Here is a 16,123-nt window from a genome sequence, read left to right as displayed (position 1 = left end):
TACTCTTAGCGAGGTGCCTGGCCCATAGTAAATGATCGGCAGATACCTGCCATTAGCACTTTGTTTTCTGATGAACCCCTTCTCGACCAGCCGGGTGTGGGGTCAGGTCCTCATGCCTGCTGTCCTCACCCTCACTTATTCCCAGCTCTGTGCCAACAGGCACTGGAAAAAATAGCACAGAGTACAATTTGGAAACCCCCACTGCCTCAAGAGTCAGTCTTGGAATCCTTTTGATATCATCATTTATTTTAGTCGGGCCCAGAATAATTGCAAGGTTATGAAACATGCTAGTTGGAGCGGAGCGGTCGAGACGAAAATGTCCTGGCTTGCACCGACTTTTATTAGCCCATTTGCCCCTCAGGTAAAATGAGGAGAAAAATAAATTAAATCATCATTCTTCAACTACTCATTATGTATTGTCTCTTCCTCTAGGACAGACGAAAGTCAACTCCCTCTTTTCCTTTTTATGAACGGATATGTGCGGAGTCTGTCCTAATGCAACTTTGTCTTTCTCACATGGCTGTCAACACTTCCCTGTTTTTAGTTGTGAGGTTTCAGTCTTCTTTTGGCAAAATCCGTCTGTCCCTCCCCCTCCCCCCCCCCCTCCACCGCCTCCAGTTTAGGTAACTTCCACGGTGAAACACGTTTGGAAATTCCACTCAGGGACTGAACAGCTCCAACCTGGCTCCCAGGGGCTCCCAAGAGACCGCGGGTCTAATCATCACCCTTTAAGATTACGACTTGAAGACAAGGGGGACGTCTTTGTCAGCTTTTTAAAAAATCAAAGAGTTCCTGGAACTTTTTGGGCCATACACACATATGAAAGCTAATTTCAATTTTTCTTATTTAAGGAACTGCCTGCAAACGTCGCATTTTTCTTTTAATTCTCTGTGTAGAAGCTAGTTCATGTCGACACTTGCCAAACATTTAAATCTAATTAAAGCAAGGATACCATCACGATATGCCAAGAGAATTCTTGCCTCAGGACTATTCTTTATCCCAGTGAGTCCTGATTTCCTCTTCTGGGGACCTTCGTCTCTAGCAGTCACATGACATACAAAAATGACCAAACCACTTCTGACCAGATTTTATTTAAAAATGCCATGAGCGTGTATGTTTTTGTTGTGCTGTCGCTAGAATTGCCATTCCCTGAGACGCAGGCACGGTGGAGGATGGGAGACTGGAGAAGGGCGTGGGCTAGCTAGGTCCGTGTCCCGCGAAGGACAGAGCAAGGTCATATTTATATTGGCAGTTTGTCGAGTTAAAGTGAACCACTTCAAAGGGACAGGAGGCTATGCTTAACTGAACAGGTTGGCTCTGAATAACTGGGTTTTACCTTCTGACAGGCCCAGGCATTTAATTATAAATGACCAGTCATTTAATTACAGAATGTTTCACATACTAAAGGGAAGAAAAGGGTGTAATAGGTTAACACGTTTGATTGAGAGCCACGTTTAGATGTTTTCCCTACAGCTGTTCTCTGCATTAAGAAACTTGGCGCGTAGGAAGTGCCCGAAACCTGATTTATTAATCAGATTGCTTCTACTTAAGCAACGACCTACATCTAAAGATCTAATGTGAAATGGGCTACTTTAGCAACCATCAAAGACTCAACCATTTCCATCCTTAGTGACGCGGCTGGGTCAGAGGAAAGGCCTTCTTTCACCCGTAGAGATTATTTTACTGGGAAAGGAAAACTATGTTTTGAACTTTAGTTTTGTAAATAAAGACAAAGCAATGAACTTCCCCCTCAGTAGCTTCTCCTTATTTCTCAGATATTTCCTGGGTGAAGATAGTAGAATTGAACTCGGATGAGGATGAGAATATTGTGATCTGCAGTTGAAAACATTACAACATTCTTATTTTCTTAACTACTGCAGGTCTAGTCCGTGGCTTACGAGTATGTGTTTGGCACGACTGTTTTTATGTCCGCCACGCAAGCCAGTCCTTGGGCAGTTTCCCACGCGGCCGCTCCCCCTGATGGGAATGACCATGGCCATGTGTCCTGTCCTGGACCCGCCCCCAAACTCTGTTCTCACGGCCGACTGAGGCCTGATGGCTCCCCCGCCCCCCAACCCGGCACCTAAATGTGACAAGCTGTTGGCTTTCCTCTCACGCTCTGGCCCAGTTACCTTCTCATCCTGGTCACTGTCGTCCCAAGCCCTAGAGTCTTCATAAAACACGTCTCCCGGAGCCTCCACCCTTCCTCCAAGACCCCAGCAGACCACTTAGTGGTCAGTATACATTCTTTTCCTTTTCCCACCTTCGTGCCTTCCTACATCGTCCTCTCCACCTAGAAGGGCCTAATTTGACCCTGACCCTTCCCTGTCCTTCAAGTTTCCACTCAGATCCCATCCCTCCACAAAGCCATCTGAATCTCTCCATCAGAATTCATCTTCCTCCCTCTCTTCTCCCACCAACTGCACTTTGCATGCTGTTAACACCCACAGTTGACTTTTTCCCAAACGTTTTGTGTTGAAACTTTTCAGACATTCAGAAAAGTTGAATGAAAAGAACAGTAAACACTCACGCACTTGCCACTTAGATTCTACAATGAACATTTTATTGTCTTTGTCAGACATCCAACCATCCATTCCTGTATCCGCCCCTCAAGCCATCATGTGTATATAATATATATAATTTTTCAAAGCAAGTGTCAGACAGCAGTACATTTTGCCCTAGACACTATTATATGCCTATTTCTCTTTTTTAGGTAATATTTATAGACAGTGAAATGCATACATCTTTAATGTACCGTTTAATGAATTCTGAGGCATATATACGCTTAATAACGCCGATCACTGCCCATCTCTAGAACATGACCATCACACCAGAGAGCTGGCTTGTGTCCCTTCTCAGTCAGTTGTCCTCTCCACGCCCATAAGCAACAGCTCTTCTGATGTTTTTTCACCAGAGACTCCTTTGGCCCACCTTTGAACTTCCTGTGAATAAAATCCAACAGGATGCACTCCTTCGTGGAAGGCTTTTGACATTCAGCCATGTTGTTGTTTCACTCATCAGTGGGTTGTTGTTCTTGTTGCTGAGTGGTATTCCACTTTCCAAATATACCGTGTTTCTTTATCCATGTCCTAGCGATGGAAACTTGTGTCGTTTCCAGTTGGGGGTTGTAAAATCCTTTTTTGTTGACATGCCTTCATTTCCCCCGGGTAAATACCTGGGAGGAAATGGCTGGATCGTGGGGTACGTGTGTGCGAATCTTAGAAGAAACTTCCAGATCTTTTTCTAAAGTGGTTGTACCACTTCACCCCTCCATCACTGATATGTGACAATGCAGGCTGGCCCACAGCCTTGCCTACGTTTGGTCTTTGGAATTTTAGCCATTCTGGTGGTTGTGTTCTTTAGTTTTCTTTCCCCAGATGACAATGATGACGTGTCTTCTCAGTGCCTGTTGTGTTTATTTGCTTGTCTTCTTTTGTGAAAGGTCTACTCAAACCTGTTGTCCCTTTTAAAATTTTTTTTTAAGAATGGTTGTTTATTTAATGTTTATTTTTTATTTGTGAGAGAGCGCATGTGCGCGTGGGAGGGGAGGGACAAAGAAAGGGGGAGACAGAGGATTCAAAGTGGGCTTTGCACTGACAGTAGAGAGTCTGATGTGGGGCTCAAACCCAAGAATTGCAAGATCATGGCCTGAGGCAAAGCTCTATTTAGGAGTTCTCCAAAACAGGAGAATCTGGAGGAATTTTAACCGACGGAGCCACCCAGCCGCCCCTAAATGTTTATTTCTTAGAGAGAGTGCCCACGAGTCAGGGGAGAGGTAGAGAGAGTGGAGAGAGAGAGTCCTAAGCAGGCTCCCTGCTGTCACCATGAGTCTGACATGGGGCTCCATATCATGAACCAGGAGATCATGACCTAAGCCGAAATCAATAGACACCCAACTGACTGAGCCACCCAGGTGCCTTTTAAAAATACTTTCTATAAGTTGAAGGAGTCCTTTATATATTCTGGATACCAATCCATTATGAGATATATATTATGTTGAGTGTTTTCCCCTATTCTGTCATTTACCTATTCATTTCCTTAATGGTTTCTTTTAAAAAACAGAAGTTTGTTGTTGTTGTTGTTGTTGTTTTTGATGAGATCTAGCATATCATTTTTTTTCTTCTATGGTTATTGTTACTTTCTTGTCTAAGAAACCTTTGCCTACCTCAAAGTCACAAAGGTATTTTCTTCTACACACTTCATAATTTTAGCTTTCACAGTTAGTCATATTGTGACTTAGCCTACTTGTCTTTGAATGCTCGTGACCTGGCCTCATCCTTTACACACAGTAAATACTCAAGACATCTTAATTGAATTGCATTAAAGACTGAGATGATAATAGAGGACTCTGTCAATCTTTTAATGTCTCTGTGTTGGAATGAGTTTTATGGGATCCACCCCCAAATTAAAGGCCAGTGTATAGAGCCCTGCTCAACCCTTGAGTTAGCCAAGAATTATCTGCCAAGAATACTGGTCAAAACAACAACGTTGATTGCTTGAATCTTGGCTTCTTTGAGAGTGAAGAGTGGTGATAAATTTAGCTTTTTACCGAATTGTTAAGACATGCTAGACATGATGCCTCCTTGTTTTCTATTACATCTTCTTGTTTTATATTTATAGCCACCTCAAATGTTAAATGACGAATTCGGAGTACCAGATATTTTAAGTGATTCCTCATTATACAATTAGAAAGTTGCAAATCTAGGAGTTCTCCAAAATAGGAAAATCTGGAGGGAAGCCAATAACTTGACTCTGATATGAGATTTTTACAAAAGAGTTACACTTGATTGATTTTAAAGTGTATAGAACCTGACAGTAAAACTTGATAAGCAAATAAACGTATTAAGTTCTGAACCAATGCACTCAAAGATAACTAACAATTCAGTCTTCTAACATCACTCTAAGTATATAGTAATATCTGCAATATAAAAACTCTTGGGAGGGGCGCCTGGGTGGCTCAGTCAGTTGAGTGTCCGACTTCGGCTCAGATCATGGTCTCGCGGTTCGTGAGTTTGGGCCCCGCATCGGGCTCTGTGCTAACAAACAGCTCAGAGCCTGGAGCCTCCTTCGGATTCTGTGTGTGTGTCTCTCTCTCTCCCCCTCCCCTGCTCATGCTCTGCCGCTCTCTGTCTCTCAAAAATAAATAATGTTAAAAAAAATTTTTTTTTAACTCTGGGGAAACCTAGTTGGTCCCAAATCTCTATTCTAACTGCTGATTAGATAGTAAAAATATATTAAAATCATAAATAGCTTCAGGACCCACATACTGACCATGAATTTTTTTTTTACTTACGACTTTTTGTAGTATTCACGTAGGTCACAGAGCCAAGCTCTCATTTCAAAAAGCCAGAATGTTCCCCTAGTGCAGAGTGTCTCTGTTCCTCTTTACTGTCTGCAGGTGGGTGTGCTGGGTGATCTTTTCTTTGTTTGCAGGTATGCTTCAGAAATGTCCTTCCGTTGATGACTTTGTAAGTGCCCTTGTTTCTGACTTGGATCCGGACTTCGAAACTTTCCTCATGGATTCTGAGTGATGGAAGCACCTTGGATCTTTTAAATCAAGGCCATTGTAGAGATGAACTTTGCTATAAATGTTACAGCTGTGAACTCTCGTTTCTGCTTTCAGTATTCGCTTCTGTAATAACTTCTGAAAAAGCTTAAATGGATGGAACTGGGAATAAATAATTTGTTTTAATTATTCTGGCTTTTAGCCTGTTTGGCAGATTTTTGAACATATGGAAATCTACTCAATGAGCTAATAAAAACTAGAGCCTAGCGTTGTTAAATGCAAAGTATGGGCATTTCCTTAATCCAACCAGTCTCCTGTTGAACTTTTCCCCTTGCATTGATCTCTAATTGGTTCAATTAGAGACTTAATTAAAAGCAAACTTATTTTAGTTTGAAACAGTCTTGAGAAGAGTTATACATGTAGTTCTTTTGAATGGTTGCCACTTGAAAATGCACGTGGATGGGGCGCCTGGGTGGCGCAGTCGGTTAAGCGTCCGACTTCAGCCAGGTCACGATCTTGCGGTCCGTGAGTTCGAGCCCCGCGTCAGGCTCTGGGCTGATGGCTCGGAGCCTGGAGCCTGTTTCCGATTCTGTGTCTCCCTCTCTCTCTGCCCCTCCCCCGTTCATGCTCTGTCTCTCTCTGTCCCAAAAATAAATAAACGTTGAAAAAAAAAATTTAAAAAAAAAGAAAATGCACGTGGAGTAATTATGGTTTCCAAAGTACTTGTAGTTGACTGCACTGGGTTCGTCTGAGTGCTTGGGCACTGCACGGGTGGACTCAGGACAGAGAGGACTTGAACTCATGCTTTTCGGGCTTGATTATGAAGGTACAAAGGGAAGGGCAATCAACCAGCAGTGTGCCAAGATCCAGCAACTGGTAAACAAGGAAAGTGGGATTCAGGCCACGTCTGCCTTCATCCTGAACCTATCTGCTTTGCATCCTTGCATATTGTATCACTGCCTGTTACTAATAGGAGAGAAATTCTTCAGTGGGTTTTTCCTACCATCAAAGTCGAGAATTTAATTATAGACTTGAGCTTAAAATGGCATCCGCTAACACCCTCTTCTGCCTCTCAGTAAATGACCAAAGATGATGCAAACGGCAAGATTTAAAATCCCCACAGCTAGAACACATGTCCACCCTATTCGTAGGATCTGGAGGAATTTCTACAAGCTCAGAAACAGATGAGACCGGATGAAGAAATGTCAGTGGCCCACGCGTCCCGGATCCCCCTGGGCGCGAGGCTGACAGACCTTCCCTTCTGCCCCCACCTCCTGCTCGCGCTGAGAAACCCGAAGCGTGCACCTGCCAGAAGGCAGAGCCGCTGGCCTACCACCAGGGCGGGACGCTTACATTGGCCAGGGTGCTGCCATTTATCGTGTTTCCGCCTCCTCCCCATTTGAATCTCTCCGTCTGCGAACACTTGGAAACTGCATCTCACAGCGAATACTTGGGCAGGAAGCAGGGAATAGGGCAAGCCTGCCAGGGGAGCCGTCTCTATACCCAGAACAACACTGAGGAAGGGCGGGCTAGGCTTGGCGGGGTGATGGCCACAGGAAGAGCCCCGATCCTGGTGCCCAGGGAGGAATGCAACTGTGTCCGAGCTCCACCCTATTTATTCAGTCTCTGAGCCAAGGAAAGGAAAGATCTTACCGGACAAACTCACAGTACACAAACGCTAACTCCGTTCTGGGAATGGACTTGAAGACACATCAACCCGCCGGTCAGAAACGGTGCCCCTGGGAAACCCAGAGAGAAGCCTCTGGGTCTTTTCCTCGCCGAAGGCGAGGGAGGAGGAGACTCTGTGTGGAGCCTCTGTACAAACAGAAGAAAAAGGAAAGGGAAAGAGTACTTGGAAGGTAATAACTTGGAAAATTATTTTTTAAACTTCTTTTAATGTTTATTTTTGAGAGAGAGCGCAAGCAGGGGAGGGGCAGAGGGAGAGGGAGACACAGAATCCGAAGCAGGCTCCAGGCTCCGAGCTGTCGGCCCAGAGCCCGACGCGGGGCTCGAACCCACGAGCTGTGAGATCATGACCTGAGCCGAAGTCGGATGCCCAACCGACTGAGCCACCCAGGTGCCCCTGAAAATTATTTTTTAAAGGAAGTAAATAAAGCACATTGTAGGAAACCTCTCTGGTATTCTCAATGAGATTTGAGAAAACACACTATTAAATGAAGCCATAAAAGAAAAGCTGAGCAAAAACAAGGTAATAGTATAAGCTAAAAAAAAAAAAAAAAAGGCAGAGAAACTGAGACGTGAGTACAGTGATTTAAAACGTGATCCAAGCAGAAAAGAGCAAGACTGTCGAGGTCAACCTTGAGAAGCATCTCCGGATGCAGCTCAAAGAGATGTGGTGAGACCGACGGCCAGGTGGCTGAGAGGGGAGCCACCTCCTCTGGGTGACAGAATTCTGAGGAACAAAGGCAAGAGCAAAAGATCAATTCTTCTGCATTCCCACGGCTCAAAACAGCCTCCAGCACGTTGGAGTTGCTCTGGTGGATACATGCCATTCAGGGGATTTAAGGAAACTTTTTTGAGATGGGAAGAAAAAATAAGTGTGCAGTTTAACAAGGGGATTTTGATGGTTTGCCCAGTAAATGTGAATGTACTTAATGCCACTGAACTGTACACTTAAAAGTGGTTAAAACAGTAAATTATACCTTAGTGTATTTTAGGTTTTTTTAATTAAAAAAGAAAAGAAAAGAATCCTGCATTCCAGACCAAAACAAATAAAACAGTGAAAAGAGACCCTTGCGTAGACGCAATCTGCCTGTCCTTTGAGAGGTTAATTATGAATATAATTAAAATTCTAAGCCAGCGTATCCCAAATTGGGCTTTGCAGAAAGAACACTTCCCAGTAGCTGTTACTTGTGAACTCAGAAGGGTCCTGTTGTGAAATACATTTGGGAAATGCTAACTAAGTGTGGAAAGTTAGCAATCCTGCAATTACAAAACATCTCTAGCATTGCATATAGGAACCAGTATTTCCCAAACACATTTGATCATAGGACCCTCACCCCCTTTTTTGGAGTACCTATGGATGACATTTTGCACAAAGCTGGGAAGTAACTACTAAAAACATTCAGCTGGAAATAACAGGCTTACACATAAAGGAACAAAAAATTACGGTGATCCCAGAATGCAGTTGTTCATCTTCATTAAATGCCAAAGGACAGTGAAAAAAAGTTTCGAGAGGTAAAGTCTGAGATGCAAAATAGCATTCTCAGATATATAAGGGCTCAGGAAACATCTAAGCTTTGTACCTTTCTTTAAAAATTGCTAAAAGAAAAAATACTTTAGGCCAAGCATCAAAGGAAAGGAAATCCCTATGGAGCTTCTAAGAATGCAGAGGGGTCACTGCCTCTTTCAAAATAACAGCTGGATAAATCATAAAAGCAAATTATTTTATTATGAATGCTTTTCCTTATGATGGGAATAAACCCGTAAGCGCACAGCAATTCCTCGGGGGCAAAATTCTCTCCTGTAATCATGATATACCACCAGCTTCCAAAAATCCAATTCGAAGTACTTATGAATATATAAGCACGAAAAAAATCACGTAGAAAAGGAACTGTAGGAAAATGAATAAAATGTTAATGTGGTTATCTTTAGTGTTTGGAGATTGGCCTTTTATTTTTCTCCATTCTTCTTCTTCTATTCCCAAACTTTAAAAAAAGTAGGCGATATGTTAATTTTAATCATTGAACATTTACAGAAAGTTTAATAATCATGAGAGCCAAATTTAAAGAATTTTTCCAATTCTGAAGAAATGCTTGGCTGCTGGAAGCAAATTCAGAAAACGTCTCTGGGACTTCACGGAACAATTTGTGCAGACAGACGTTGTATTCACACCCAAGGTCTAGTCTGGTTGGTAAAAGTGATTGAGATAAAACACTAAACAACGACAGTGCTCGACATTCGTGTGCCCTTTTTCAGTTTACGGAAAACTTTGTCGTGTAGTTATCTCATGGGATGCTCCTCACCTTTGAGGCAGGCAGGCTTGGTGACCTGTCTGGTGGCACAGAGCCGGTCACTGGCAGACGCAGGACCAGAGCCAGCTTCTTGGGTTCCTTGCCAACTTCGCTACCCTTCCCACTTGATACACGTCTTCAGGGGAACATGCGTGTTTTCTGCAGGCTCTCAAGTGTACACGTAGACACGGATGCAGTGTTGTATGGTCACATGACCCATTGAGGAGGCCAAGGGGCCCATGGGCAGATAGAAGACACAGCAGAATATGATACAATGTTACAACATCAGACCGGGGAAAGCCAAGGACTTGCATTAGGGAAGATTGGGATACATCACTGTTAGAACACTTAGCAAGTCCTAGAGCTCCTGAGAGGTCAAAGGCCAGGGGAATTTAATCATGACAACATGAGTTGGTCTCCTTACGTAAAAGCAACATCAGCACCCTGTTGGGGGTGAGGGACACAACTATGCAGTCACTCGGGTACATACAGTAGCCGAGGTCCTGAGAACCACTTGGAACACACAAAAACACGCACGATAGGAAGTGTGACATGTAGTATGTTTGTCTCTCTCACGCCTGCCCGTGTGGGAATTCTCAGCACGGTTGGTATTTGTTCAGACTGAATCACTTACAGCTTTCTAAGCCCTGTGATGGGTGCTCTAAATAACAAGGATTAAAATCTGAATTCTGCCCTCAACACTGCTAACTGTGTAGTCAACAGGTGCCGAAGAATGAAGGGACTTCTAGTGTGTGGTTACAGGTTAGACCAGAATGTAAGAGCAAGTACGTCTTCAGGGAGGTCTTGAGGGAAGTGACAGGGAGGAACGAGAAAAGGGACCGAAATGAGAAAAGGGACTGAAGTGAAGGACTGCCTCTGTGAAACAGATGAGCAAAGGATTCCAGAACAAAGAGGTGACCGCCGCCCCAAAAGAACCAGAGAGACTGAAACCTAGACAGATTATTTTATATCCATTCCCCCCACAAAATACAAGATGCTGATTTTAAGGGGATTTTTATTTTATATTTTAGAGAGTGCTAGTGGGGGAGAAGGGGCAGAGGGAGAAAGAGAACAAATCCTAAGCAGGCTCCATGCTCCGCACAGAATTCGGGGCTCGGTCCCACGACCCTGGGATCGTGACCTGAGCTGAAATCAAGAGTCAGATACTCAACCGAATGAGCCACCCAGGTGCCCCTAGAAGACACTTCTAAAGCGTGTTGCTTACCACACCGTGTTGCTACCAAAGAACCTTGCACGGAGTCCCTGTTGAACGTTTGGAAAAAATGCCAAGCAAACTGGCAAACTGATAGCTGGTGGCATCCCGGGCCCTGTGTGCCTTCCGCCTCACCTGTGCCTTCTTAAGGCAGCTGCTTCTGCCTGGAACGTCCTTCCTTCTGTTCCACATGCCCAAATCCTACACGCACATCAGGTTGCAACTCCGAGGCCACTTGCCTGAGACCTGGTTTCCCTTTTTTGATCTTAACTTATGGCATATAATTAAATCTTTTAAAGAGCTCTAGTGCTTTCTACTTGATAATGTATGTGTTTGTGAACATGTTTATCACCCCTGCTGCTAGATTGTTAATTCCACAAGGGGAAAGGCTACATCTTTTGTTGTTTTGGGGTGGGTCCCTCATGACGTCTTGCACGTTGTAGTAGCTCAGTATTTATCTAATGGATATTGCGTGTTTTATGGAGTTCTGCGCAATCCATATATTATTGTGCTTTTTCTTCTATACCGTGAATGGGAGGAGCCTGAAGAGAGAGTCAAGAGAACTGAGGGGAAAGGAGGTCTGAGCAGTTTCTGTGTCCCCGGCACCCAGCAGTGGGTGACACACAGCCATTACCAGTTGTTGAACTGAACAAGATGGGAGGAGAGTGTGGATCATGTTGGCTAAGGCAGGGAAGGGTTTCCAGAGTGGGGATAGTGACAGCGTCCAGGGCCGCAGAGGGGCAGGGGCAGGGCAGGCCATAGCTCCTATTACACCTGGAGACTAAGAGAATGTGAGCGGAGAGAGAAACCAGATGAAAAATGAAACCAGAAACGAGCGTAGGTTGTTCTGTCAAGAAACCTGGTCAGGATAATGGCAAGGGTGATGGGATGGCATCGGATCTCACGATCACATGCCTCTGAGGAACGTAGAGTTGGATGAGTCCACATTGTCCCCAGAGGTGTGTGAAGAGTGTGAAATGATGTATTACACCCCCGTCACCAATCACAGGGCTTTGCAGTGTTGTGGCTGGCTTATGCATCACATTCTCCAGATAGGCATCGTGATGGCTAATTTTATGTGTCAGCTGGGCCGGTTCCCCTCAGATAGGTGGCCTAACGTCATTCTGGATGTTTCTGTGGGGATGTTTTTCAATGAGATTAATGTCTAGGTTAAAATAATCTGGGTGGTCCTCACCCAATCAGTCAAAGCCTTGAATAGAACAAGAGACTACCCTTCTACAAGCAAGGATGAATTCTGCTGCAGACTACCTTTGGACTTCATCTGCAACATCAGCTCTCCTGGGTCTCCAGCCTGCCCACCCACCCTGCAGATCTGGACTTGCCAACCTCCATTATCATGTGAACCAATTCCTTACGATCAATCAATCTCCTTCTCTCTCTCTCTCTTCCTGACCCCCAGTGTATTTTTATTCTATTTCCCTAGAGAACCCTATTTCAGATTTTAACAAAGCAGGTCTCATCCAAGGGAGACAGTCAAATGGAAGGCCTATTAGTCATGGTAAGTGAGGCATGAGGAAAAGAACTGGACAAAGCCTGGAGGAAAGACATGCTGGCTGACAGCAGACATTTTTAAAAACTGCTATGTGGGAGGAGGGACAGCCTTTACAGTCCCCAGAAAGGCAAAACTATCAGTGACCTAAAGCCACAGAGGCCGTCTAGTTTTGACTCAGTATAAAGGATATCTTGCTAATAACTTGAGCTGCTAACAATGACACAGGGCCCTTCCATTACTGGAAATGTTCGAGCAGAAGCTGATAAGCGCCTAGCAGGGATGCTTCCCCTGCTTGGGGATTGATACAGCTCCAAGTGTATCAGAAAGGTTTGAAAGGGGATTTAGAAAGTCCAAGCCAGGGAAACAGAGCCAGTTCACGTACGAATATATATTCGTATAACACATTCATTTGTAAATGTAAAATCTTCATAAGTCCCTAAATTCATACATGAATGTTCATAGAAACTTTATTCGTAATACGCAAAAAGTAGAAACTACCCGCAGTTCATCAAGTGATACGCAGAGAAACAAAAGTGGTATAGCCACAGAGTGGAATGTTACTCAGCAGTAAAAAGAAACAAAGCATTGTTACGTACTACACCGTGGATGAACCCTGAAAACATGATGCTAAGCGAAAGACCAAGAATTGTATGATCCTAATTATATAAAATCCCCAGAGTAGACAAATACAGAGAGGCAGAAAGTAGATTAGTGATTACCTCGGAAATGGGAGCTGGAGGAAATGGGGAGTGAGTGATCACGGGTGTGGGGTTTCACTTGGGGATGATGGAAATGATCTAGAATTAGTGGTGATGGTCGCACCACTCTGTGACTATACTGAAAACCATTGAAGTATATGCTTTAAATAAGTGAATTTTGTGGCATATGAATCACGCTTCAGTTAGGCTGTTAAAAATAGCGCCAGAAACGGTCCAGCACCAGTACCCTCGCCACAGTCCATCACTGAGTGGAGTCCCCTGCCCAAGGGAAGCCCAGCCCACCAACCCTGCTGTGCTGGACCCCAAGGCTTAGCCACTGGTTCTGTCAGTCAACTGTAATCCCCAGCGCAGGGTCTCTTGAGGAAGATCTAAACAGTACATTTCCACAGCGCCCACAGAAACCGCGGACAGTCCCATCAAATTTGCATGAAGTTATTTTCAGAGAAAGCATTGTGCTATTGCAATGAGTCCTTCTGCCTGGCATCTCATTTAACAGACATCAATTCTCTGTGTCCCGCTGTGAATCAGATGCCGTGCTGGGGACTGGGGAAAATCTGCTCACAACGGGGCTCGGACTCACAGATCGTGAGATCATGACCTGAGCCGAAGTGGACGCTTAACCGACTGAGCCACCCAGATGCCCCATCATAATTATTATTAACCAAGGATACGCTTACAGAATTTAGATTTGCCCAAGACCAAAACGCCAGTAAAAAGAAGTTACCAACGTCCAAATTCTATTCTTTCCCAAAGAGCTGTCTATGTTCTGTGGTTTTCACTCCCTGGCAGTCACCCCCGTCCCACACGGCAGCAGCGAGCATCAGCAACAGCTTAGTAACCCCAATGGGGAAAGGACACCTGTTTCACGATGGCCCTAGCACGTCCCTGGGTTGATTCTGATTGGACCCATCTTGGTCACATGCTCAGCCCTGAGCTAGGCACTGTAGCTACAGGGGAGCTCTGATGCATGGGTCATGTGAGGATCACATGAAGTCTGGGTCATTAGTCAACCCGGGACGTGGAAGAGGGCCACTCAATTGGAAGCATGGTTTGAGCAAGAAGGAGGGCAGCTACACAGAGGGAAATGGTCACAGGAGGCCGACTGTCAGCAGAAGAGGATCCTGGACAGATGAAAACAATAGAAGAACCACCACCGAGGAGGGATTATGGTGCTTTGTGGGGCAGAGTGAGGTGCTAAGAGCTATGGCCGGAAGCCAGAGTCCACCAGAATGGACAGCTGTCCAACTGTAGCTGCTCTTCTGTACCCTTGAGACAAAGGTGGTGAGCCCCCCTAGAGCCTGGCAGAGGAGGAGAATGGAGGTGCAGGATTCCACACACATCTGTCCAATTTACCTGCAAGATCGCTAGTTCCCCGGGCGCAGGTGCTCGCCATCGTGTGAGAGGTGGTGCAGGCTGAAGGCAGGGGCTGCTCCACGATAGAGCAGTGAGGTCTCACTTGCCTAACCTTGGCATCCTAGGATAGAGGGGGCCTTCCCGAGTTCATCCAACCCACCTCCGTTTCTTCAGTCTTGAAAGAACACCTAGCTGCTCACTGTTTCCCCCGTCACTGCCCTTGAGGTACCGGGAACCTTATTAAAAAGTCACTTACCCTTCCGTTCAGCAATACGTTGGTCAAACATCTGTTGAGCGCCCATTACGAGCCGAGTGCCCTGCTGGTTGCTGTGGCCACAGAGATGGAGAAGACGTGCTCCCTGGCCGAAGGAGCTCGAAATCGAGTGGAAAAGAGATCCATAAATAAGCGATTATCATACACAGTGAGGTACCAGAACTGCCCTGGTACAGGATGTATGAGGGCTGGGAGGACGGTGAGGGGCACAGTGGTGCCAGGGAGCCTGGAGGGGCATGAGGAGGGCTTCAGAGATCATGATTCGCAGAGTAAATTGTTACATAGAGATGTTATTCTCATTTTTAGTTTTAAATTTTTTTAATTGATTTACTTTGAGAGAAAGAGTGTGGGTGGACACACGAGTGGGGGAGGGGCAGAGAGAGAGAGAGAGAGAGAGAGAGAGAGAGAGAGAATCCCAAGCAGGCTCCGGGTTGTCAGCACAGAGCCTGATGTGGGGCTTGATCTCACAAATCGTGAGATCACGACCTGAGCCAAAATCGAGTCGGACGCTTGACCGACTGAGCCGCTCAGGCGGCCCCAGATTTTATTCTTATTTTTTAAATCGACACCACTTTGTGAAAAAAAACCCAAAAAAAACAAAAAAACTAGAGAACACAGAATAAGAAGAAAATAACCACAGGATGTTGGTGTCCCCTCAGTTTTCTCAGCAACATATTACCTATTGTTTTGTAACCTGCTTTTTTTGCTTTAAAATCCAACCATTTGAGTCCTACATATTTTTCTATACCAGTTTAATGGCTATATAGTTGTCATGAATGTGTTTGAGGCTCTTTGAGAGAAATCAGTAAGCATCGCCCATCTTTCCCACCCCAATCAATTGAGATTGGTTCTCCACCTGCTGTGGAGATCTCACCACCCCCCTCCCCCATTCCTAATTAAAGCTAAATTGGGAGGCGTAATTCACCATAAGAGACACACTGGGCTGGCCAACTCTATCGCTCTGTTCACACACTGGAAGAATCCACCTCAGGGAGAGTTTAAAGGAGACAACCGGCCAGATCCCCAGCTCCTGCGCTGGCCCAGGTGGACAGTGAGGAAGAAAGGAAACGATGGCTCCAAGCACGGGGTCTCTGATGCCCCCCACAACCCCCAGCACCTGTAACTCACCAACCAGTAGGACTCTCTGGGAAAGCAGTGGGTAGGACTGGGGGAAAGCCCACAACTCTACAAGTACGAAGACGCATTCCCTGCTGAAAAGAGAAGGTCCTGGCTCATTGAACCAAGTACCCTTATTGCGCATTTAGGTTGTTGCTAGACAACACTGAAGTTAAATACCTTGCTAATTAATCTGTGACCACTTAACGGTGATTTCATTCAAAGTTCTAGAAATGAAATTCCCAGGCCCAACAGTATGAGCGTGATTGAAGCTCGTGGTGCATTTTGCCCCATTTCCTTCTAGAAAGTTTGTATCAGTACACATTGTCCCGTGTGGGTCCACTTACATGCACACTGTTTTCAACAAATATGCCTGCAAATATATTTTCGCTTTCTTGTGATTTTCTTGACCTTTTCTTTTTTCTGGCTCACTTTATTATAATATGGTATCCAAT

The 16,123-nt window shown here is 45.0% G+C and overlaps 1 protein-coding gene across 2 annotated transcripts in view; it reads left to right on the top strand.

Moving 5' to 3' along the window:
- The window catches only part of MIPEP (mitochondrial intermediate peptidase), a 195,862-nt gene that overhangs the window by 150,979 nt on the left and 28,760 nt on the right, over positions 1 to 16,123 (top strand). Inside the window, exon 19 of one of the 2 annotated variants that reach the window (XM_047077771.1) lies at positions 5,434 to 5,898. The exons of the other annotated variant lie outside the window; for it this stretch is intronic. Within the exon in view, the coding sequence (XP_046933727.1) occupies positions 5,434 to 5,531 (98 nt within the window). The 3' untranslated portion in view covers positions 5,532 to 5,898. Of the gene's footprint in view, positions 1 to 5,433; positions 5,899 to 16,123 lie in introns of those variants that run through there. 2 annotated transcript variants of the gene reach the window in all.

The sequence above is a fragment of the Lynx rufus genome, unplaced genomic scaffold (assembly GCF_022079265.1).
Source record: "Lynx rufus isolate CCGP_SWC_20201006 ecotype Redwood Valley unplaced genomic scaffold, mLynRuf1.p SCAF_1, whole genome shotgun sequence".
In the NCBI taxonomy this organism is placed as follows: domain Eukaryota; kingdom Metazoa; phylum Chordata; class Mammalia; order Carnivora; family Felidae; genus Lynx; species Lynx rufus.
Note: the sequence above shows the minus strand (reverse complement) of the source record. Positions and strands in the feature narration are given on the sequence as shown.